Source organism: Xyrauchen texanus, chromosome 33 (assembly GCF_025860055.1).
Source record: "Xyrauchen texanus isolate HMW12.3.18 chromosome 33, RBS_HiC_50CHRs, whole genome shotgun sequence".
NCBI classification, from domain to species: Eukaryota; Metazoa; Chordata; class Actinopteri; order Cypriniformes; family Catostomidae; genus Xyrauchen; species Xyrauchen texanus.
Genome location: NC_068308.1, coordinates 39,061,031 through 39,086,716, shown reverse-complemented (window position 1 = coordinate 39,086,716; position 25,686 = coordinate 39,061,031). Strand labels below are relative to the sequence as shown.

Here is a 25,686-nt window from a genome sequence, read left to right as displayed (position 1 = left end):
TTACTTTACTAGCACTTTAGCCAGAATTACTTATTTGTTTATACATTTTTCAAAATCATGCTGGTCATACTGGCATGGAACGACATGAGGGTTGGTAAATAATGAGTTTTCTTTTTGGGTGAACTTTTAAGTAGTGTTCATTTTTGCAGGAGGAGTTTTTGGCATGTTGAATGTGTTTCAGCAGATGTAGTTTCACATTAGTGGCCTCAGACGGAGCTCAACGCTTTGATTCATGAGGGACATTTTCAGAAATAATTGGAACGAGCGATCTCTGCCATCACTGCTGGCCATTTTTCTTTGAACTTTGCCATCTTTTAAATTAAATATTTATAGAGAGTGAGCATTTTTAGGCGACATTTTCAGGCGAGATCATTAGGCTGACAGAGCTGCAGCGTGCAGCCAATTAGACGTCCTTAAATCGGTCTGAAGACTGTGTGTGTGTGTGTTAACGGGGAGGTTTTATCCGGTGTTTGTGAGCTGTCATTCATCTCTTTTCATCTCTGTTTGTGGTAGTTAAGGTTGCGTGTTTATTAGCACCTCTAGCCCTGCCTCAAACACAACTCTGAAAATCTACCACAGTCCCACTAATCTTACGAACTTGGGCAAATTCAGCGACTGTTTCTTACCTGTAAGTGCGCTTTGTGTAGTAGTCGGGGAACTAGCACAAAGCTCGCCAGTTTGAAAAGTTTTAACATTTTTGTTTAACCCTTTTAGCTTAATGTCCCGTTTCAGTGGCATACCCAAAATTTAAGGTTTTTGACAAAAAAACAAAACATTTAGAGTCTCTCAGTCTATGGTTATTTTTCTTATTTGACATTATATATCTCTGGGTGTAAATAAAGTGGCTCCGAACAACTACTTTTGTTTTGTTCCCGATCATGTCAACTGTATCTGAGAAAGATTTTGTGTTGATACGACAAAGCAATCAAAAGTTATAACATTACAAAAACTATGTATCATAGTGTCCAGAAGTGTCTCCAAACAAATAAAACATAATAATTATACATAAGAACTAATTACACATGCAAACACAACAATGACTAAAGGTTTGCATAGCATGCACACATGATTTTAGTCATGAGATTTCACAGAATGAGTTTAATTCTGTGTCATTTGAGTCATCATTGAATCTGTGTCGTGTATTTGGCGCCATCTCCTGGTGGTCATATGTAACATTGTGCTTCATGTGGATTATCTAATGATCTATACATCTGATTATCTTGTGTGTGGTCTCGTTTGAAAGATAATCACAGACTCTAAATAATCATATGTGAGATTTTATGTTCCGTTTGTTTTTCATGAATTGATAAGCGAAAATGTGGCATTTAAGCAACACCAACATAATTGTCAAAGACATATACTTCGCTATTACTCACAATATATTTGTCTGTGAATAAAACAAATAGTCTGGTTGTATTTTACTCTTTGAGAGCTTTCAAACAACATATGACACATGAATATTTGATCAGTTTGAAGTTTTTACTAATTGCAATAATTTGTACCGTGCAACTTTTTTTAATTATCAAAACGGGACACTTCTGATTTGTCTGCAAATTTCAAAGCACTTGTTCAGTTTTGGTCATAATATCTACATGCATTGGAAAGTACAGCTTCTAAACTTTCAAACGAGACCGATTTTGCGTTGGTCAAGACTGTAGTTGTTAATAGTTTGATGATTGGATGGCCCATTCAAGCTTAAAGGGTTAATTAAGCGCAACAATGTCCACTCACTTTTTCATCCGTATTGTTTTTTTTTTTCCTCAGCCTGATCTCAAAACTATAAATGTTTTGCAAAACGAAATTACAGGCTACATTACACATTTCATTGTGCTGCAGTTTTCCAGTGAAATGTCCAGGGGGGCTCCAAATGTGAGTGAAATTGTGTCATAATCAGAAGACAAAACAGACATCCTTACCCGATTCCAACACCTAATCCTAAAAGCAAATGCAACATGACAAGCACATTTTCTGAAGCAGACCGTCATTTTGTGCCTCTTCTATACCACTTTCGCCTCACGTTTTAGCTTGCGTGGACTCCTGAGTCCAAAGTCCAATACTCAGGTGTGCTACCGCGAAAGCTAATCACAGTGGAATAATTGTGTAGATGTAGGTGGGTCTGTAATACAAGCGTAGAAATGTATCGTTTTTCAAATGATACCGTTTGGTAAGTGTTTCTATATCATAACATAGCAGTGTGAGTAATGGTGCGAAAAATATTTTTATAAAGTATAAACGCTGATTTGAAGCAAAAAAGTTTAGACTATTGATTTTAAGTTGTTGATTATAAGTAGTGAGACTCAATTACATCATTCACATTATGTCATAGTCGCTGCAGGGCTCTTTTGCTGCACTTTGTTTGCCACAGAAACGTGTTTGTTTATAATTGCATTTGAAATAATGTTGACTCTTCAACAGAAGCATATACCATCAATTAACAACCTCGGCGCTCACGGTAGGTATATGGAGAACTGAATGGGATTTTGATTTCCAGAATCAAAGAATGAAAGGCGCCAAATACATGACACAGACTTGATGATGACTCAAATGGCACAGAATGATAGGCGCCAAATTCGTGACACAGACTCGATGATGACTCAAATGGCACAGAATGAAAGGTGCCAAATACATGACACAGACTCAATGATGACTCAAATGGCACAGAATGATAGGCGCCAAATTCGTGACACAGACTCGATGATGACTCAAATGGCACAGAATGAAAGGCGCCAAATTCATGACACAGACTCGATGATGACTCAAATGGCACAGAAAGGCGCCAAATACATGACACAGACTCGATGATGACTCAAATGGCACAGAATGAAAGGCGCCAAATACATGACACAGACTCGATGATGACTCAAATGGCACAGAATGATAGGCGCCAAATTCGTGACACAGACTCGATGATGACTCAAATGGCACAGAATGAAAGGCGCCAAATTCGTGACACAGACTCGATGATGACTCAAATGGCACAGAACGAAATGGCGCCAAATACATGACACAGACTCAATGATGACTCAAATGGCACAGAATGAAAGGTGCCAAATACATGACACAGACTCAATGATGACTCAAATGGCACAGAATGATAGGCGCCAAATTCGTGACACAGACTCGATGATGACTCAAATGGCACAGAATGAAAGGCGCCAAATTCGTGACACAGACTCAATGATGACTCAAATGGCACAGAATGAAAGGCACCAAATACGCGACACAGACTCAATGATGACTCAAATGGCACAGAATGAAAGGCGCCAAATACATGACACAGACTCATTCTGTGCCATTTGAGTCATCATTGAGTCTGTGTCATGTATTTGGCACCGTCTCCTGGTGGAATGAAACTCATTCTGTGAAATCTCATGACTAAAATCATGTCTGCATGCTATGTTGCAAACCTGTTGTATTTGCATTTGTAATTAGTTCTTATGTACAATTATTATGTTTTATTTGAGAGTCTTTTGGACACGATGATAAATTATTTTTGTAATGCTATAACTTTACAATGATACTAAACACTTTCCCTCCTTGTTTTTTTCCCTAGCGTTATAAGCCTTTAATTTCGGGTATGCCACTGAAGCAGAAAATCTTTAAATACACCTTCAGAGCTTAAAGGGTTAAAGTCAGACCTACTGTGAGCTCAGAGTTTGTTAATCAATGGTATATGCATCTGTTGAAGCCATCAGTGCACATTATTCAACTTCACTTTAAACAATCATGTCTAATAGCACTCTGTGGCGAACAAAGTGCGCCAAAAGAGCTCTGCAGCAGCCGCGCACTCCTATGCTAAAGGGCGCTGGTCTCCCTAGACTCTCAAACTACTTGTATATTTGCAAATATATAAACTTGGCAGCATTATCTTCAAATCTGGGGTGCGTCTTTGATGCCTAAAAATGCTGCCTATGTAGGAAGCGCACTAGGTTTTGGAAAAGAGCCTAGTATGGTATAATTTGATAACTTGTCTAAGGCAGTACTAACAGTGATTTGTGCTTCTGTATGAGTGTGTTTAGACTGTTATTTATGCGTGTGTACATTCCAGAAGACTGACTGTGTTTCACAGAAACCATTGAAGCAATTGCAGCTAAATTATAAAATGTGTGTGTGTGTGTGTGTGTGTGTGTGGTCAGTGACCACTTTAACTTTTCAGTCCTCTCTAAACTGAACATATCAGCACAACTGAAATAGATTTTTCTTCCTTTTTTGGCTTTTTCTGTTGAAAGAGTTGCTAAACGTTGGCAGAGATATTTGAGAATCTCTCCAGATTCATTTTGCTTGATCACCAGGTGTATTTTTTCACTGTCCTCATACTTTGAGCTTGTCTTGCAGAATTTATATGAAATGTGCTGAATTGAATTTCTGTCTCTTGAAGATATTGTTCATCACCCATTCAAACTCTAAAATGGCAAGCAAAGCAAAGAGTAGTTGCTTTCGGCTTTGTTCTTAGTCATTCTGCATGAATCAAAGCCCTCATAGAAGTTGATACGGACATGTCTAATATGTTGTTAATATTAATTAAACAACATTAACAAGAAACTTAGAAAACCACTCATTGTTTTTGGCTCGATAACTTTATTCGCTTTATAGACGCTTTATACCCAGCCCTGTAAAGAACTATATTATAAGTCCATCCATCGTCAGCCGCTTATCCGAAGTCGGGTCGCGGGGGCAGCTTTCCTGTGTACGGTGTCAAGTTGAGTGGTGGTGGTGGCGTAGTGGGCTAAAGCACATAACTGGTAATCAGAAGGTTGCTGGTTCGATCCCCACAGCCACCACCATTGTGTCCTTGAGGCCTACTAGTTAATTCTTGCATTAAAAACTGGTGGTGCAACCAAATTAAGCACCGACTTAGTTACAAGCGAACTAGTAGTTACTAAGCACTTAGTTTGAGATTTACGTCCCAACTTACGTGAGAACTTACGCAGAGCTGGTGCAACCCTACCCAAATCTGTATTGTATTTTTTGGGGCTATTATTGGGATTTTGGTTGAGCAATAAACTGAACCTGGGATTTTATTCATGTTGGACTCTTGTAGCCTCTATATCTGTGCCAGTTATACTATAGACATTATTTAACATTCTTAAAATCCACTATCGGTCCACCTCGACTAATACGCTTGTGCAAGAGGAATGGAAAACACTGCACAACTGTACAGATTCACTTTTCCTTAACCATGGAATAATCATGCATGTCCTCACATGTTTTATTTTATAATGCACGTAGCTTGAATGAAGTTAAACATTGATCTTCTACATTTAAAAGACGTTCTTTAATCGGGTTTTAATGATTTTTTTCTCCTTTTGTATTCAGTGTAAGGTCATTAAACAGTCAGCTATGTTTAGCTTTTCCAAGACTGGTGCCGTCCTGCAGTCTGTCTGTCTGTCTGTCTGTCTGCGAGACCGAGAGACAGACAGGAAGACAGAAAGAACTTGTCCTGAATATGGACGTGTGCTCTCGACTTGATCACAGCACCTGTCAGTCTTCCATACACAGCTCACATCTCTCACATCTCTCACAGCAGGTCACAGCAGGTTGTGATGTTGTGGTGGGACACAGGAGTTATTGCAGATTTAGGATTTGGATTTATGATCTCATATGCGAGTTTTAGAAGAGGAAGCGAATGAACTACATCTGCTTTTTAAAGGAGTCTTGTTTGACAAGGTTTCTTCCAACAAAAGCAACCGCATTAGTGTTTATGCTGCACATTTGATAGGGGCAAAACGATGCATAATGCGCATAATAAATGCATATTTAATAAATGCATTTATTAAACTAATAATTGCATTTAAATGAATAATTAATGCAATTTCATTACATAATATCAATTGATAGAAAGTAGCATTTTTACATTTGTAGAAAGCTAAAATGTGATTATAATAATGAAGACTAAAAATAGCATGTATACTTTTTATAATATATATATATGTGTGTGTGTGTGTGTGTGTGTGTGTGTGTTTATAGTATTTACAGGGTGTTAAAGGGGTGTGCGCATGCATTAGCTCTGAGCTGTGTGTCGGTAGGTCAGTGTTGCCATGTGTGCGTGTGTATTTCAGTGTAACATATACGATTGATTGCTGGTGTGTTACATGTCTGACATATGTGACATTCCCTGGCGTGTGTGTAAGAGAGTTTAACCATGTCACCTGACTCCAGAGAGATCCTGTTATAGACACAACAGAATACAACACTGCACCAGAAGCACTTTAAACGTACAGAATCACTCGGCGTGTGTGTTTAAATGGGTTGAGTGTTGTGTACAGTAATATAGAAGCAGGTCACGTGTGTTTGGTGGAACACACGTGTCCTACTCAGGTTTAGAGTTAAAGGTTAAAGCATTTTATGTGGGTCATTCCATGATGTTGCAACTAGGGATGCTCCTATCGATCAGCCACTGATCGTATCGGCGAATATTGACGTTCTATGACTCGATTGGTGATCGGGAATGTAATATTTTGGAGGATGACGGTTTAAGGGATTTAATGCCTCTTGTAATAAATATGCAACCTATGTGGGGAAACTAGTTCTTTCAGTTAAGTCCCACTTAGACTTTGGGAAATGTTTGATGTTACTTGAATTGGTGATATTTAACATTTTGCATTCCTATCTTTATACTGTGGAAGGCTTTGTTTGGAGAATTTTAATAAAGAATTATATTGTTAGATATTGTGTTTTTTCATTCTTAAGATGGAAATAAATGCATTTTTACAAGAAAAGTGTGTGTATATATATATATGTATATATATATGTATATATATATATATATATATATATATATATATATATATATATATATATATATATATTAGTGTCAAATTTCAGCACTGGCAAAATGTTCGATTAATCGTGATTAACTACAAAACAATTATGCCATTAATCATGATTAAATAAAAAAATAATGCAATTAATCATGATTAACTACCCAAAATTATGCAACCAACTGTGGAAAACGGCAAAAAAGCATGCAATTAATCGCAAGCAATGACAAAACAAATTATGCAATTAATCGTGACTAGCGGGAAAAATGCAATTAATCGCGAGTAACTACAAAAAACGAATGCAATTATTCACGGTTAACTACAAAAAATATATGCCATTAATCGCGAGCAACAACAAAAAATAATGCGATTAATCACGAGTTACCGCAAAACAAATGTGCCGTTAATCGCGATCAACTAAACAAATGTGCCGTGAATCGCGATCAACTAAACAAATGTGCCGTGAATCGCGATCAACTAATCAAATGTGCCGTGAATCGCGATCAACTAAACAAATGTGCCGTGAATCGCGATCAACTAAACAATTATGTGCCGTGAATCGCGATCAACTAAACAAATTTCCATCAGCGTCATTTCCAGCACAAAACACAATTTGAGATGTGCTGGAAATGACGCTGTGGTGGGAATTTAAATGACAAATATGTCATAAATCTCCTGTGATAAATGCTCTGTTCAAAATGGTTCGTAATCTAATTAAATAAAGTAAACTAATGAGAATGTGAAGTCCACAGTGATAAAAGTGCCCGAAATGTAAGAAACCCCTATACATATACATCAGTCAGACATTTGAGGACTCATTTGAAAGCTTAGAATCTGAACTTTTCAGAGATATCATCACTTCTGCATTTATGTTATTTACAATAACAAAATAAGGCCTCAAAACATTATCGCGCATTAAGCTCCTAGAGGTAATGGGTAGAAATATTCATATAAAAATAAAAGTCCTTCACATAGTGCCTAAATGGGCAAGTCAACAAATCGCGATCAACTAAACAAATATGCCATTAACCGCGGGCAACAACAAAACAATCATGCCATTATTCGCGATCAACTAAACAAATATGCCATTAACCGCGGGCAACAACAATCATGCCATTAATCGTGATCAACTAAACAATCATGCCATTAATTGCGATCAACGGCAAAGAAAGGAATGTGATTAACCGCAACTGCAAAAAAAGTATGCGATTATTCGCGATTAACTAAAAAAAAAATCGATTAATTGCTATTGCCTACAAACAATTATGCCGTTAAACGGTCAACTACAAATAAAAATCGATTAATCGTGAGGAACTGCAAAAATATCTGATTAATCGCTATTAACTACAAAGCAGTTATGCCACTAATCATGATTAACTAAAAATATAATGCCATTAATCGTGATTAACTTCAGTCAGTCATTTCAAATGGAGTGTCGCACGGTGGCTGTGTGGAGATCCGACCATCTACAGAGGCAGAATTTCGGCTCTGATTTGAGCTTTGGAAACGTTTAATTATTTGTGCGACTAGACCGTGCGTGACCGCCCGACTGAATGTGATGTATTCATTCAAAACTATAAGTCCTAAACTTTATCCTAAACGCCTGCTACTTCTACAGATTGGACAATGATGAAGTCAAAAATTATAATTCACGTTGCAAATAAACGCAGCAAAAAAACAAACGTCCCTTTTTCAGGCATGAGGACTGCAGATGTGGCCAGGGCAATACATTGCAATGTCTGTACTGCGAGACGCCTAACATGGCACAGAATGAAAGGTGCCATTTAATGTTAAAATGAGTCATGCACTATAGGAAGTGTTTAGATGCCATAAGATAGCACTGTGTGAGGAACAGAGAGAAAAGTCAGTGTTTATTAACTGATAATCTGTCATGTCATGTTTTTCAGTGCAGTCCTATCTTTTGTAAATTAGCCTTAATTATAGATTGCACTTTATTTGCAAAACTATTCCTGCACAGTTTTGTTGTCTCAGTTGTCTGTGCTCATTGTCTTCTAGCTGGATGTTGTTGTTTAGATGTTGTCTTTATGACTCTCTCTCTTTCTGTCTCTGCTCCAGGACGTGCATCGAGTGAGTAACCCTGCTGTCACCAGTGTTGGGGGGATTAAAGTAGGGGGAGAGCGCGAGACGGAGATAGCGGCCAGCGAGGTGGGATGGATGACCTCTGTGAAGGACTGGGCAGGGGTCATGATCTCCGCTCAGACGCTCACTGGACGCGTGCTGGTGAGTCCTGTCATCGCTTTCATTTGTGTTGCATTAATGGGATCGTTCATTTACAGTGATGATTAAACTTCGTGCTGTTCCTCACGGAATATAGTGCACGACTATTCTGGTCCTTTAGCTTCCCTTTTTAAACTTAAAAGTTTCAGTTCCTGTTTATTGTAATTGCATGGAAATAAGCGACCAGCACAGTCTTCAAAATGTCTCCTTATGTGTTTCAAGTTTTGAACAACATGTGGCTAATGAGTTAAGGTGGCGCTAAGGTGGCGCTAAGTCCTCGTGGTGGCGTAGTGACTCGCCTCAATCCGAGTGGCGGAGGATGAATCTCAGTTGCGTCTGAGACCGTCAATCCGCTCATCACGTGACTTGTTGAGCGCGTTACCGCGGATACCTATCGCGTGTGGAGGCTTCACGCTATTCGTCCTAACTCACCACGTGCCCCACCGAGAGCGATAACCACATTATAGCGACCACCAGGAGGTTACCCCTAGCAACCGGGTCAATGTGGTTGCTTAGGCGACCTGGCTGGAGTCACTCAGTACACCCTGGATTCGAACTTGCGACTAGGAGTGATATTCAGCGTCAGTACTCGCTAAAGCTACCCAGACCCCCGATTTAAGGATTTTTAATGAGTAAAATTAATGAACATTTTTGGGTGAACTATTGCCAACCCCTTAAACTCTGGTGCATTTAAATTTAAAATCTTACCATTCACACATAATGTGAACTAAATGCCAAATTGCCTCATTATTTAGTTGAATATCTCGGCCTCTGAGTGGACTACAAGCTCAATCTAGGTGTCATTAGAAAGCTAATCCCACACCTGTGGTTATTTGTTTTGCATGCTATTCCTTCTGAATGGCATATTTTGTTCTGGACATCTAAGATACAATATTAGATTATTCACACAAGCAAGCTCACAGATAAGTAAACAATGGCTAATTTTTAGAAAACCTCCTACAGTAAAAGCAGATATAAGGTTTTTAGCTGTTTGGGGCTTACAGTAGAATTTATCCGAGCATAGGTGATTTGTTTGTATTTGATGACTTACAAAAATCCTATTTAACTTTGTGATTTTTTTTAAACTCTTTCGAACTGTGGTATTAGGGCAACATAGTAAACTATGCAGACACGTTCCTGAGAATGAGACCCTTCGTTTGATATATGACTTGCCCATTTAGGCACTATGTGAAGGACTTTTATTTTGATATGAATATTTCTACCCATTACCTCTAGGGGGCGCTAATGTGCGACGCGAATGTTTTGAGGCCTTATTTTGTTATTGTAAATAACATAAATGCAGAAGTGATGATATTTCTGAAAAGTTCACATTCTAATCTTTCAAATGAGTCCTCAGATGTCTGACTTCACACTCTCATTAGTTTACTTTAGATTACGAACCATTTCGAACAGAGCATTTATCACAGGAGATTTATGACATATTTGTTATTTAAATTCCCACCACAGCTTCATTTCCAGCACATCTCAAATTGTGTTTTGTGCTGGAAATGACGCTGATGGAAATGAGATTTATAACCTTTTATAAATTAAATTGCCGCCAATAAAAATAGTGATATTTCACTTGAGTTTTCTTTGTTTTGTCCCATATTTTATCTCAATTATGCTCTTCACTGATGCTTTTGTCCACTTGGTTAACAAGCACAATAACTTTTGAAAACAACGTTATTAAGGGGCAAAATTGTTTGGTGTTGTGAAAATGACATCACAACTGTGGGACAAAATTGCTAGAAATCATTTTCTTTAATTTTGTTTATTACACACTTTGTTAAGATGATCATAGTTTAAGCATGTAATTAATTTGTATTTTTATAGTGTATTATTTTAAAATAGTGTAAATTGTTTTTTTAAAGATGTGGGATACCCAAAATGTATGGCTTATAACTCGACAAAAAAAAAAAGGGTCAAGTGTTTGGTATCATTGTAAAGAAAACTTTTCAGATATTTTAATGATATAGATTGTGATAGTCTGAGTCTCTCAGCCTAAGAAAAATCACAACATGCTTTTCTTATTTGACATTATATACAATACTGTGCAACAGCTTTAGGCACTGGTGAAAAATGTTGCATAGTGACGATGTCTTCAAAAATAATGGCATATTTAGTTTTCAATTATCAATTAATGTCATGCAAAGTCAATAATCAGTGTTTGATGTGGCCACCTTTGCCTTTAAATCAGCACTGATTCTTTTAGATACACCTGGACACAGTTTTGCTTGGTTGTCGGCAGATAGGATGTCCCAAGCTTCTTGGAGAATTCACCACAGTTCTTCTCTCTATTTGGGCTGTCTCAATTGCTGATGTCTCTTTATGTAATCCCAGACTGACAGTGGGGGGCTCTGTGGGGCCATGACATCTGTTGCAGGGCTCCCTGTTCTTCTATTCTATTTTAGAAAAGTAATGTTTGGGATTCTAACATTTATATTTCCTATTGACACACTAAAGCTAAAGATGTACATTACTATATTAAGAAAAATGTTTTGTTGAAGACTTTTGCACAGTATCTCTGGGTATGAATAAGGTGGTTGCTTTTGTTTTGTTCCCAATCGTGTCAACTGTATCTGAGAAAGGTTTTGTGTTTGTGCGATCAAAAGTTACAACATTACAAAAACTATTGATCATAGAGTCCAAAAACATAATAATTGTACATAAGAACTAATTACACATGCAAACACAACAATGACTAAAGGTGTGCATAGCATGAGACATGATTTTAGTCATGAGATTTCACAGAATGAGTTTCATTCTGTGCCATTTGAGGCATCATTGAGTCATCATTGAGTCTGTGTCATGTATTTGGCACCTTTCATTCTGTGTCATTTGAGTCATCATTGAGTCTTTGTCATGTATTTGGCACCTTTCATTCTGTGCCATTTGAGTCATCATTGAATCTGTGTCATGTATTTGGCACCTTTGATTCTGTGCCATTTGAGTCATCATTGAGTCTGTGTCATGTATTTGGCGCCTTTCATTCTGTGCCATTTGAGTCATCATTGAGTCTGTGTCATGTATTTGGCGCCTTTCATTCTGTGCCATTTGAGTCATCATTGAGTCTGTGTCATGTATTTGGCGCCTTTCATTCTGTGTCATTTGAGTCATCATTGAGTCTGTCATGTATTTGGCACCTTTCATTCTGTGCCATTTGAGTCATCATGGAGTCTGTGTCACGAATTTGGCACCTTTCATTCTGTGCCATTTGAGTCATCATTGAGTCTGTGTCATGTATTTGGCACCTTTCATTCTGTGCCATTTGAGTCATCATTGAGTCTGTCATGTATTTGGCACCTTTCTGTGTCATTTGAGTCCTCATTGAATCTGTGTCATGTATTTGGCACCTTTCATTCTGTGTCATTTGAGTCATCATTGAATCTGTGTCATGTATTTGGCACCTTTCATTCTGTGCCATTTGAGTCGTCATTGAATCTGTGTCATGTATTTGGCACCTTTCATTCTGTGCCATTTGAGTCATCACTGAGTCTGTGTCATGTATTTGGCACCTTTCATTCTGTGTCATTTGAGTCATCATTGAGTCTGTGTCATGTATTTGGCACCTTTGATTCTGTGCCATTTGAGTCGTCATTGAATCTGTGTCATGTATTTGGCACCTTTGATTCTGTGCCATTTGAGTCATCATTGAGTCTGTGTCATGTATTTGGCGCCTTTCATTCTGTGCCATTTGAGTCATCATTGAGTCTGTGTCATGTATTTGGCGCCTTTCATTCTGTGTCATTTGTCATCATTGAATCTGTGTCATGTATTTGGCACCTTTCATTCTGTGTCATTTGAGTCATCATTGAATCTGTGTCATGTATTTGGCACCTTTCATTCTGTGTCATTTGAGTCATCATTGAATCTGTGTCATGTATTTGGCACCTTTCGTTTTGTGCCATTTGATTCATCATTGAGTCTGTGTCATGTATTTGGCACCTTTCATTCTGTGCCATTTGAGTCATCATTGAGTCTGTGTCATGTATTTGGCACCTTTCATTCTGTGTCATTTGAGTCATCATTGAGTCTGTGTCATGTATTTGGGTGCCTTTCATTCTGTTCCATTTGAGTCATCATTGAGTCAGTTTCATGTATTTGGCGCCATCTCCTGGTGGTCATATATAACATTGTGCTTCATGTGGATTATCTAATGATATATACATCTGATTTATCTTGTGTGTGGACTCGATTGAAAGATAATCTAATGTTATGTGATATTTTATGTCCCGTGAAGTTATACGTGAAAATGCGGCAAATAAGCAACACCAACATAATTGTCAAATAAATATACTTGAATATTACTTGCTCCGATATTTTTGTCTGTGAGTAAAACAAATAGGCTGGTTGTATTCTACAACATCATATGACACATGGCTATTTGATCAGTTTGATGTTTTTCTAATTTAAATAATTTGTACAGTGCAATTTTTTTAAGTAAATGATCAAAACGGGACACTTCTGATTTGTCTTCAAACTTCAAAGCACTTGTTCAGTTTTGGTCATAATGCTGACATGCATTGGAAAGAAGAGCTTCTAAGCTTTCAAAGACACCTATTTTATGTTGATCAAGACTGTCGTTTTGACGATTACCTTCTATATTTTGTGGGCCTGCCGGCAGGCCTATCCACACTTAAAGGTCAATATTGAAAGTCCAGGTCTAAAGGCTAAAAAAAAGTCAGATCTAGACATAAAAGACATTTGAAAAGTACCAAAATTAAATGATGACGGTCTGGTAAAAAGTTTCCATTTCAGTTTTAATGAGACCTTCATAGAACAAAAAGAAAAAAAGTTTAAATGTGTCAACCCCTGGGACATAAAAGTGCCTGAAGTTGAAGAAACACCCTTATGATGGGGACCTAAAAATGTAGGCTACTGCATAGTGGGACTTTGATCCCAGGGTGGCATGACGACCTTGGCGAGGGGCAAGGAAACGGGATGTTTGGTGCAGTTTGTTTGGAATAAGCTCATGTGTGCATTTACAGTAAATCAGAGGGTTTTTGTCATTGCATTGGGGCTGCGGTCACATGGGCAGCACGTGTCATGTAACGTTACTGCGATTCTGATTGTACAACGGCTTAAAGAGACTTAACTCGGAGCAGATTATTCTCAGTCTGGCTGTTTGATTCATCTCTTTCTTACACACAGAATTATATCAAGTATCATATATCACTACTACAGTAATGTATCTCTTACTCGCATCTAGTGTGACAATGAATACACACAAACAAACAAACAAGTCATTCTCCTGATGTGTCTAAATATATGACTTATTCATATGCCATGAGATTCTGTGGTTGCCATTGTTGAGATCCCACACCTGTGGTTACTTCAGTACTTCTGCTACAATTACCGCAGTTGAAGTGTGGCTACTGTAGTAAAACAATGATTAATTTGGGGTTTCCATGGTTTTACAACAAACACCACCATTAAACTATACTTGTAGTAGAACAAGTGTTGTGTGTGTGTGTGTGTGTGTGTGTGTGTGTGTGTGTGTACGCAGGTTAATTCATGAGTCATTTCCTCTCCTGATTATAAGGATGGGTTCTTGCATTGTTGTATAGCAAGACCAGTCTGTAACCATGGTGACAGCAGCTAACCTTCCAACAGCAGATGTGTGTGTGTGTGTGTGTTTTTAGGTTGTTTAGGGATCGAATGTAACCTCATGCAGCTCAACACATACTTTATTAAAAAAAATTAGATTATACATTTTTATTGATTCCATGCAGCAACTCAATGCAAAACCACATGAAATCATGACCCCCCCTGAACATTAACCCACCCACCCGACATAAACAAGCACTCCCTCCATCACTCCTGGAAAATCATCCTCCTTTCTTATCGTGGCTGTTCCGGGGCAAGACAGAGCAATAATGGGGGAAGAGGGCAACCCTGCCGAGTGCCCCTATCCAGAGTAAAATAATCTGAAATTCATCCATTTGTTTGTACCGCCGCTACAGGATGTCTATAAAGTAACTTAATCCATCTAATAAATGTACACCTGAACCCATATATTTCCAAAATCTTAAAGATAATCCCCTTCTACCATATCAAACGCCTTTTCAGCATCAAGTGAGATGGCAGCGACCAGAGACTGATCATTCGCCACTGACCACATGATATTGATCAAACACCTAATGTTATCAGAAGAGCTACCGCCCGGAATAAACCCCATCTGATCTATATGTATAAGAGGTGTCATATCTTAATCAGTTAGTCCAGAGTCTTTGCCAAAATTTTTACATCTAGCTGGATCAGGGAAATTGGACGGTAACTTTTAGGCTCGCTTGGATCTTTTTCCATTTTAAGAATCAGACTGATCCGGGCTGGTGTCATGGTTGGCAGAAGCTTTCCATTCTTTAATGATCCTGTATAAACTTATTACAAAAGCAGAGCCAGTTCTGTAGTTTAAGATCTAAAAAATTAATCAGCAAAGCCATCTGGCTCCAGAGCCTTGCCAGTAGGAAAGGCCTTAATCACCTCGCCAAACTCCTACAAGTTAATCTCAGAATCAAGAGAATTCTTTTGCTCAGTCGTCAGTTTAGGCAGTTCTAATGGTTCCACAAAATTTCTAATATCTTCATCAATAGACCAAGACGTGGAGCTATAAAGATCAAGAACTCTTCAAAGGCATTTTTGATATCAATGGCCGAGGTAAACATTTCACCACCGGCAGATTTCACAGAGGGAATGCTAGAAAAAGACTCTCTCTGCTTTATGTATCTAGCCAAAAGTTTCCCTGCTTGGTCCCCCAACTCAAAGTATGACTGTCTTGCCCCGAATAACCTAAACTCCACTTTCTGTGACAAATTAGCATTATATCTGTATTTCAAACTGGTCTATTCTCTGAGGCCATCAGACGACATTCGGTGCTTCAGCTCTTTCTCGGCACTTTTAATATTCCCAACTCCACGAGTTCTCATGCTTTGTATTTTTTGGTGAATGAGGCGTACTGTGTGATCCGACCCCTAAGAACCGCCTTAAGTGCCTCCCAAGCCACGCCCACAGAGGATACTGAGGACCAGTTGGTCTCCATATAAACATTGAATTCAGTGTTTGAAGGGATACATTAAATGGTAAATGGACTGCACTTATATAGCGCCTTTTTAACCTTAACGGTATTCAAAGCGCTTTACACTGTGACTCATTCACCCATTCACACACACATTCACTACACCAATGGCGGCAGAGCTGCTATGCAAGGTGCTAGCCTGCCATTGTGAGCAACTTGGGGTTCAGTGTCTTGCCCAAGGACACTTCTGCATGTGGAGTCGTGTGGACCGGGATACGAATCCTGCGATTAGTGGCCGACCTGCTCTACCAACTGAGCCACCAACTGAGTTTGTGGCAACATCTCTAAACTCACCAGGGTGTGACCTGAGACTACGATGTTTCCAGATGAAATGAGGGATTTAGATATTTAGAATAATCGAATCTAGAATAAATCTTATGGACTGATGAAAAGAATGTGCAGTGCCTACCCGATGGGTTCAAAAGTCGCCAAATATCTGTAAGACCAAGATTTTTTACACATCCTGTGAAGCGTCAGTGTTGCTCTAGGGGGTTTACACACTTTTGCTTCACTGTGATCAAGGATTAAATCCATCAATAGATTAAAGTCTCCTCCAAATATTATATCATGAGGGGTGCCAGTTTAGTTTAGTTGCCCTGATAGCACACATGCATCAGCCAGATGTCTATTTGATGAGTGTTTTCCAATCTGCAATACATCTGTAAGAGATATCTGTGAGACTTTTATGATTTATAATGTATACATTGCAAATCTGATCTTTTTAGGTGTTTATTTAAATTTATTTATGTATTTTTTTTCTCCCCAATTCCCAATGTGCTGTTTTGTCATCGCGGTGGCGTAGTGACTCGCCTCAATCCGGGTTGCGGAGGACAAATCTCCGTTGCCTCCGCGTCTAAGGGCCGTTACATAGTCACTGCGAGTGACGCGAGCGACGCGCTCCCTTTCATAGTCTAAACAGTGGACGCAAGCAGACGCACGCATCACGGGCGATGCGTGAAATGCAATACACCGCTCCCGCAACGCGGTAGTAGAGTCTGGTGTTATTAGTAGAGTCGGGTCACGTCATATTCAGATCAAAATGGCAACTGAAGAGGAGTGCATATTGCTGATTTTACATAGGCGGCATCAAAGGCAGCGCAGAGATAGACAGTGGTATGTTCGCCCTTTAAACCAAAAAAGAGATCAGGATGGTGAGTTTGTGTCTCTGGTGCTTCCCATGCGAAGCATGGACGAGGAGAGACATTTAAATATAAATGCGGATGTATGCGTATAAGCTTGTATAATTTTTCCTCTTCGCCCGCCATTGTATTCAAATCTTCTTCTGTAAACATAATATACTTGAATTAATGTACAATACTTGCAATGTCGCCCCCACCGACAACGCATAGTATTGCGTGCATCGGTGCGTCGCATATCAAAAACTAGGACGACACATTTGGCTACGCATCGACGCATAATGGCGGCCGAAGCGTAGCGATGCGTAGCCTTTCAGACGCGTACGCGTACCGATGCGTTGACTATGTAAGGGCCCTAAGACCGTCAACCTGCGCATCTTATCACGTGACTTGTTGCACGCGTTACCATGGAGACAGCACGTGCGGATGCCCTGAGATTCTAACTCGCGAACTCCAGGTGTGCTAGTCAGCGTCTTTACTTGCTGAGCTACCCAGGCCCCCCAATTTTTTTTAAGGTGTTTATTAAATGTTAATTAAAATGTGATGCTTTCCAAATGAAACTCTTTAAAATGTTGCTGTGTCAGGCTGGTCGGGACAATCAAACAAACAGGGCAGTGTTTTGAAAGTGCTAAAGAGAGGGACCGTGTTACACTTTTCAAAGAAATCAACCAACCAAGTTCTTACTAGTAGTTTAGTTAGTAGTAATGTCTTTGCATATCAAGCTAAGATAGGAACATGTTTTTAAAAGTATTTTAATTGCACACTTCAGCTTTAAATATGCAGTATATTTACTGGACAGTGGTGAAACACATCACACACACACACTATACTCATGTGTGACCTGATCATGTGACCTGTGTGCTCCGGTGTAATGGCATCTCTTTCATTAAAGGTGTATTAGCTGTGACAGTCGCCATGAGCTGTTCATCAGGGTCCACGGTGATGATGCATTTCCTCTTCCTGTCCATCTCTCTCCTCTGAGGTGCACTAGAGGGGATATTTCAGGAATTAGATTTTATTAATGCATGCGCCCGCTGTCTGGCTGTGGTTTAAAACTGGTTTAATGAAGATAGTGATGTATTATCCTCATGACTTTAGACCCTGAAGGTTTGAGATTATTCAGAATCTCTCTAAATTCTGCATGTGCTCCGATTAGAAACGTTCATCTGTCATATGTACCGGACCGGGCACAGGAGTTCAGTTCGGGACATTCATTTATTTGATGAAATATTTGTAGGAGTGTGTTGAGATATATATCTTCAAATATTCAATTATTTGAATAGTTTTAAAAGTACTATAATTATAGTACATCTGTAGGGCATCTAATAAGCTCGTAACCTTGAGGTGCTCTTGATTCAGTCAGACTTTCTCCAAACTAATCTGATTCAAAGTACTCGCTCATTAAGGATAAAACGCCCCGTGTTCAAAATTAGCCTTTGAGATGCATATGAAGAATACTAGACCAGGGTTTGACTGATTAATGAAGTCTTTTTGATAGCGCTGCAGTATTATTTTTCCTTGGTGAAAAGAAGAATCAAGTAGTTTAGTTTTCATGAGAGTTCACTAGTCAGCTCCACAGAGCCTTTGTCTTTCCCGCAGGGTGGTCTTCCTCAAAACCTTTGTCCAGGAGAGCTGCTGAAAGAGCAGATGTGAAAGAGCAGGGCGAGAAGTTCTTCATGAAGGAAGAGAAAAGAGCTCATTAGTGAAGTGTGAATGGAACGGTGTGTGCTGTTACCCACCCTCATGTTGTTTCAAACCTTTCAGTGGAACACAAAAGTAGAAAGAAACAAAGTCTTAAGGATTTGGATTAACAACACAGGGGTGAGTAAGTTATGACATTTTGGGTGAACAATCCTTAAAGGGGACTTACTGGTTGATATGTTCCTCTCATCCAAAATCTCTTCTAAACCCCCTCCATCTGGACATTTATAAACGGACAAACCTATAAATAAACAACTAGTAAAGCCATCCTCACATCTGTCAGCAGAAATTACAGAATAGTTTTGTGGCGGGTCAAGAACGCGGCTGACATGTCTCTCATTAGTCCCGCCTCGGCTTTGAGCTCAAGGTGCGTGATGGAGAAGAGATGTGAAAGTGAGAGATGCAGACAGAGAGAAAGATGATGTGTGAAATGGACCCTTTAGTGCTGTACGTAAATGTACCACTAGCACAACAAATTTATGTCAATCATTGAAAAAACATTCTTGTGTAAATAAGCGACACTAGCAGGCCACATTTTTGTGTAAATCTTTCATAAAACCATTCTTACGTAAATTGTTGCATTGAACGCGACACTAGCAGGACATATTTCTGTGTCGATTGTTTACAAATCCATTCTTATATTTATTGTCGCATTTAATGCGACCACTAGCAGGACACATTTCTGTGTACGTTGTTTTTAAACCCATCCTTGTGGAACTTTTTTGTATTACATGCACCACTAGCAGGACACATTTCTATTTAAATCATTCTTAATACCATTCTTACGTAAATTGTTGCATTGAATGCGACACTAGCAGGACATATTTCTGTGTTGATTGTTTACTAAACCATTCTTATTTGTATTGTCGCGTTTAATGCAACACTAGCGGGACACATTTCTATTTAAATCATTCATAAAATCATTCTTACGTAAATTATTGCATTGAATGCAACACTAGCATTTATAATTATATTGTCGCATTTAATGTGACACTAGCAGGACACATTTCTATTTAAATCATTCCTAAAACCATTCTTACGTAAATTGTTGCATTTAATGCGACACTAGCGGGACACATTTCTATTTAAATCATTCATAAAACCATTCTTATGTAAATTGTTGCGTTGAATGCGACACTAGCAGGACACATTTCTGTGTACGTTGTTTTTAAACCCATCCTTGTGGAACTTTTTGGTATTACATGCACCACTAGCGAAACACCTTAAATCACTCATAAAACCATTCTTACGTAAAAAATAAATAATAATAATTTCACGCATCACTAGTGGAACAAATTTCTCCTGTAAATAATTTGATAAACCATTCTTGCATAAATTGTTGCAGTGAATGCGACACTAGCAGGACATATTTCTGTGTTGATTGTTTACTAAACCATTCTTATTTGTATTGTCGCATTTAATGCAACACTAGCAGGACACATTTCTATTTAAATCATTCATAAAACCATTCTTACATAAATTGTTGCATTTAATGCGACACTAGCAGGACATATTTCTGTGTCGATTGTTTACTAAACCATTCTTATTTGTATTGTCGCATTTAATGCAACACTAGCGGGACACATTTCTATTTAAATCATTCCTAAAACCATTCTTATGTAAATTGTTGCATTGAATGCGACACTAGCAGGACATATTTCTGTGTCGATTGTTTACTAAACCATTCTTATTTGTATTGTCGCATTTAATGTGACACTAGCAGGACACATTTCTATTTAAATCATTCCTAAAACCATTCTTACGTAAACTGTTGCATTTAATGCGACACTAGCAGGACATATTTCTGTGTCTATTGTTTACTAAACCATTCTTATTTGTATTGTCGCATTTAATGCAACACTAGCGGGACACATTTCTATTTAAATCATTCCTAAAACCATTCTTATGTAAACTGTTGCATTTAATGCGACACTAGCAGGACATATTTCTGTGTTGATTGTTTACTAAACCATTCTTATTTGTATTGTCGCATTTAATGCGACACTAGCGGGACACATTTCTATTTAAATCATTCCTAAAACCATTCTTATGTAAATTGTTGCATTTAATGCGACACTAGCAGGACATATTTCTGTGTCGATTGTTTACTAAACCATTCTTATTTGTATTGTCGCATTTAATGTGACACTAGCAGGACACATTTCTATTTAAATCATTCCTAAAACCATTCTTATGTAAATTGTTGCATTGAATGCGACACTAGCAGGACATATTTCTGTGTCTATTGTTTACTAAACCATTCTTATTTGTATTGTCGCATTTAATGCAACACTAGTGGGACACATTTCTATTTAAATCATTCCTAAAACCATTCTTATGTAAACTGTTGCATTTAATGCGACACTAGCAGGACATATTTCTGTGTCGATTGTTTACTAAACCATTCTTATTTGTATTGTCACATTTAATGCAACACTAGGGGGACACATTTCTATTTAAATCATTCCTAAAACCATTCTTACGTAAACTGTTGCATTTAATGCGACACTAGCAGGACATATTTCTGTGTCGATTGTTTACTAAACCATTCTTATTTGTATTGTCGCATTTAATGTGACACTAGCAGGACACATTTCTATTTAAATCATTCCTAAAACCATTCTTATGTAAATTGTTGCATTGAATGCAACACTAGCAGGACATATTTCTGTGTCGATTGTTTACTAAACCATTCTTATTTGTATTGTCGCATTTAATGTGACACTAGCAGGACACATTTCTATTTAAATCATTCCTAAAACCATTCTTATGTAAATTGTTGCATTTAATGCGACACTAGCAGGACATATTTCTGTGTCGATTGTTTACTAAACCATTCTTATTTGTATTGTCGCATTTAATGTGACACTAGCAGGACACATTTCTATTTAAATCATTCCTAAAACCATTCTTACGTAAAAAATAAATAATAATAATTGCACGCATCACTAGTGGAACAAATTTCTCCTGTAAATAATTTACTGAACCAATCTTGCGTAAATTGTTGCATTGAATGCAACACTAGCAGGACACATTTCTGTGTACGTTGTTTTTAAACCCATCCTTGTGGAACTTTTTTGTATTACATGCACCACTAGCAGGACACATTTCTGTGTTGATTGATTACTAAACCATTCTTATGTTTATTGTCGCATTTAATGTGACACTAGCGGGACACATTTCTATTTAAATCATTCATAAAACCATTCTTACGTAAAAAATAAATAATAATAATTGCACGCATCACTAGTAGAACAAATTTCTACTGTAAATAATTTGTTAAACCATTCTTGCGTAAATTGTTGCAGTGAATGCAACACTAGCGGGACAAATTTCTGTGTACAGTTCATAAACTCATCCTTGTATAATTGTTTGCATGCACCACTACCAGAAGATTTTTTTTTTTTTCTGTAAATCATTCATAAATCTATTCTTGCATGCATAGTTGTGTTGCATGCACCACTAGCAGAACACATTCCTTTGTAATTAATATGTAAAAGCATTGTTACATAGAGTGTCCCATGGATTGCAACTCTAGCAGGGCACATTTCTGTGTACATTGTTCATAAACCCATTCTTGCATAATGTTTTGTATTGCATGCATCACTACCAGATTTATCTGTTAGTCATTATTGCGTAAATTGTCACACTGAATGTGACAGTAGCAGAATGCGTTTCATTCTGCTTGTGCTTGTGAATAAGGCCATTTTTCAGAACGCTTCGTCCTCATTGTTTTATATTTCTTGATGGAACTATTATTTATTATTATAAATAGTACTGTAAAGTTATCAAAAAACAAAACAAAAACAAAGAGGAAAAGGGTCCAAATGACTCCCGATTCCTCATTGTGCAGTTAATCATTTATTATGCAGAATTGTGAGAGATTTGAGGCTTTATATTTTCCTCATGCCCCTGCTGTGTGTGTGTGTGCACGTGTGTGTGTGTGTGTGTGCGTGCGTGTGTGTGGAAGGGAATCCTGGGAAACGCCAGTGTGCTGAATGTTTAGTGACAGCTGGCGTGTCGCCTGTGGATTGAACGCATCACTGCTTTTGCTCTGAATATTTATAATGGATGCTGGAGTTCAAACATATGCTCCAATCTCTCACCGACGGTCAGTTGTTTTGTCTGGCCTCTCTCCCCTCGCCCGTTGATTTATCCGTCTCACCTGGCAACCTTCAGCTCCCAGATTCACACAGACATCCTTGATAACATTTATTAAAGCAATAGATCATGAGAGGCCAATATGTTGATTTTAGGTTTGTTGTAATGGCGTAGTTTAGTATTCAGAACACTGAAGGTTGAGGAGGTGTGTGTGTGTGTGTGTGTGTGTGTGTTGGTGGGGTGCTCTAATTATGTCTCTACTGTCCTGTTTTGGAGACTAATACACACACACACAGACACACACACACTGTATTGAAGCGCATTCACGCCTCCTGCACAGGTCACAAATCTATATAGGACTCAGACTGATCTAGATTCAGTGATGTTCGCTGATATTTCTAGAGCTGGGGTTCACAGAGGAAGATCTAGTCACTGGATTTGAAGAAGGTTCATGTTATTGTTATTTTTAAGGACAATAATCTCATCCCATTGTAGAGAAGAGATTCTCAATCCTCTTTGAACAGCGTGATCGGCTTCTCCATTCCACATGTTCATTAGTTTTTACTGGGATATGTGCCTTTGTTTTCAAACCCTCCTTATGAAATTCCTCGTACAGTTTCGTTAGAGATTTACATCACACGGCTGGATTACACCCTTACCTAACCTACCACTTGAAAGTAATAGTTCACACAAATAAAAATTATGTCATCATTCACTCAACCTCATGTTGTTCCAAACCCGTTTGCCATAAAATAAGACGTGTTGCGGCAGGTTTGATGTTAATGATACCAAACGGCAGTGGTTATTGAGTGGTCTCATGATCAATCACAACATGCCAAGCTTGAATATAGAGAAGCACATGAGATTTGAAAGCTGCGGCAAAGGGGGATTAATGTTACCACTGCCATTTATAACTTTTGTTAAATTACCCGAGTATAGGTGTTGTAAGCGATTGTAGCTGTTTCGAATTTGCACAAGATGAGTCGTTGGATTAGCCACACCCCCTTTATCCAAAATGCCGCACTCTAAAGATACCAAATTAGCTTTACTGAGATTGACAAGAGCATAAACGGTTGTCAAAAACAACAGTGGCAAAATAGCGCCCTCAACTGAAAACTATTATGAACAACATGGCATAAAAATGGCATTATGCCTCAATAATTCACTACTATGAAATGATTGACTGGCAGAAAGCATCATTGTCCGGGGCCTGCGGACACATTTTTGTTGTTTACATAGACTAGTGCTGTTTCACCGGTGAGATACCTCACGACAATCCGTAGCATAACATTAGCTTAGCATACTAATCTGTTACCATGCTAACCAACTCATTTGTAAGTCTATTTGCTCACAGTGCTATATGTAGGGCAATATTAGCATAGCATGCTAATCGGTTAGTATGCTAATCAGTTACCATGCTAACAATACATTTGTAAGGCTATTTGATCACAGTGTTATCTGTATGGCAACATTAGCATAGCATGTTAATCAGTTACCATGCTAACAATACATTTGTAAGGCTATTTGATCACAGTCATCCGTAGCATAACAGTAGCTTAGCATGCTAATCGGTTAGCATACTAATCCGTTACCATGCTAACCAACTCATTTGTAAGACTATTTGCTCACAGTGCTATATGTAGAGTAATATTAGCTTAGCATGCTAATCGGTTAGCATACAAATCAGTTAGCTTGCTAACCAACTCATTTGAAAGACAATTGTTCACAGTGTTATATTTAGATTAATATTAGCTTAGCATGCTAATCGGTTAGCATTCTAATCAGTTACCATGCTAACCAACTCATTTGTAAGACTATTTGCTCACAGTGTTATATATAGGGCAATATTAGCTTAGCATGTTAATCGGTTAGCATGCTAATCAGTTACCATGCTAACCAACACATTTGTAAGGCTGTTTGATCACAATGTTATCCATAGGCAACATTAGCTTACCATGCTAATCAGCTAGCATGCTAATCAGTTAAATACATCATGACCAGTCTGTTCTTTCTTTCTCATGTGTTTGATATCTGCCATATCAGCACTCCTTCATTTTGAATACTTTTTAAATCTCTCATCTTGGTTTATCTTTTCAGCACCTGTTCAACCTGTGGCAATGTGGTCTGAGCTCTGACATTTCTCTCGCTTTACTACAGCCTTTCTTTTACAAAGAGCTGTGAGGAAGATGATGGCGATGAAATGGGGTTTGAATAATTCACTAACCTGCTGTAAATACCCTCTCTCTCTCTCTCTCTCTCCGTCCCTCCATGTCTTATTGACAGATGAGGGAGGTGAGGGAATTCAGACCCCCTGGTGAATCTGTGTATCTGCCTTATTCATCTCATTCAACTCTGTGACATTTACGACAGAAATGAGCATCAAGGATCTCGATCTGATGTCATTGTCCCTGTAATGAGCTTAACCTTTATAAGCTGAAGCTTTTTGACTATCGCCATAAAGTCTGGTCCACTTTACAGCTTATTCTGGCTAAGAACTGCCCAATTAGACAGGAAGAGGCCATTCGACTTACATGTAGAGATATGTTTTATACCATTCTACGATGGCAATTTTCATCAGCTGTTGTCATTTTGGTGCGCAACAATCGGGTTGCTGTAGTAAAAATCCCCTTCATTTTTCAGACGTGTGCATTGCTGCACTCTGCAGGTGTTACGA

General features: G+C 38.3%; 1 protein-coding gene across 8 annotated transcripts in view; it reads left to right on the top strand.

Annotated features, from left to right (window-relative positions):
* Window positions 1-25,686, top strand: part of LOC127626511 (calcium-activated potassium channel subunit alpha-1-like) — a 114,510-nt gene that overhangs the window by 20,642 nt on the left and 68,182 nt on the right. For all 8 annotated transcript variants that reach the window (XM_052102336.1, XM_052102343.1, XM_052102342.1 and 5 more), the window contains exon 2: window positions 8,838-9,002. In XM_052102336.1, coding sequence (XP_051958296.1) covers window positions 8,838-9,002 — 165 coding nt within the window. The remainder of the gene's footprint in view (window positions 1-8,837; window positions 9,003-25,686) is intronic.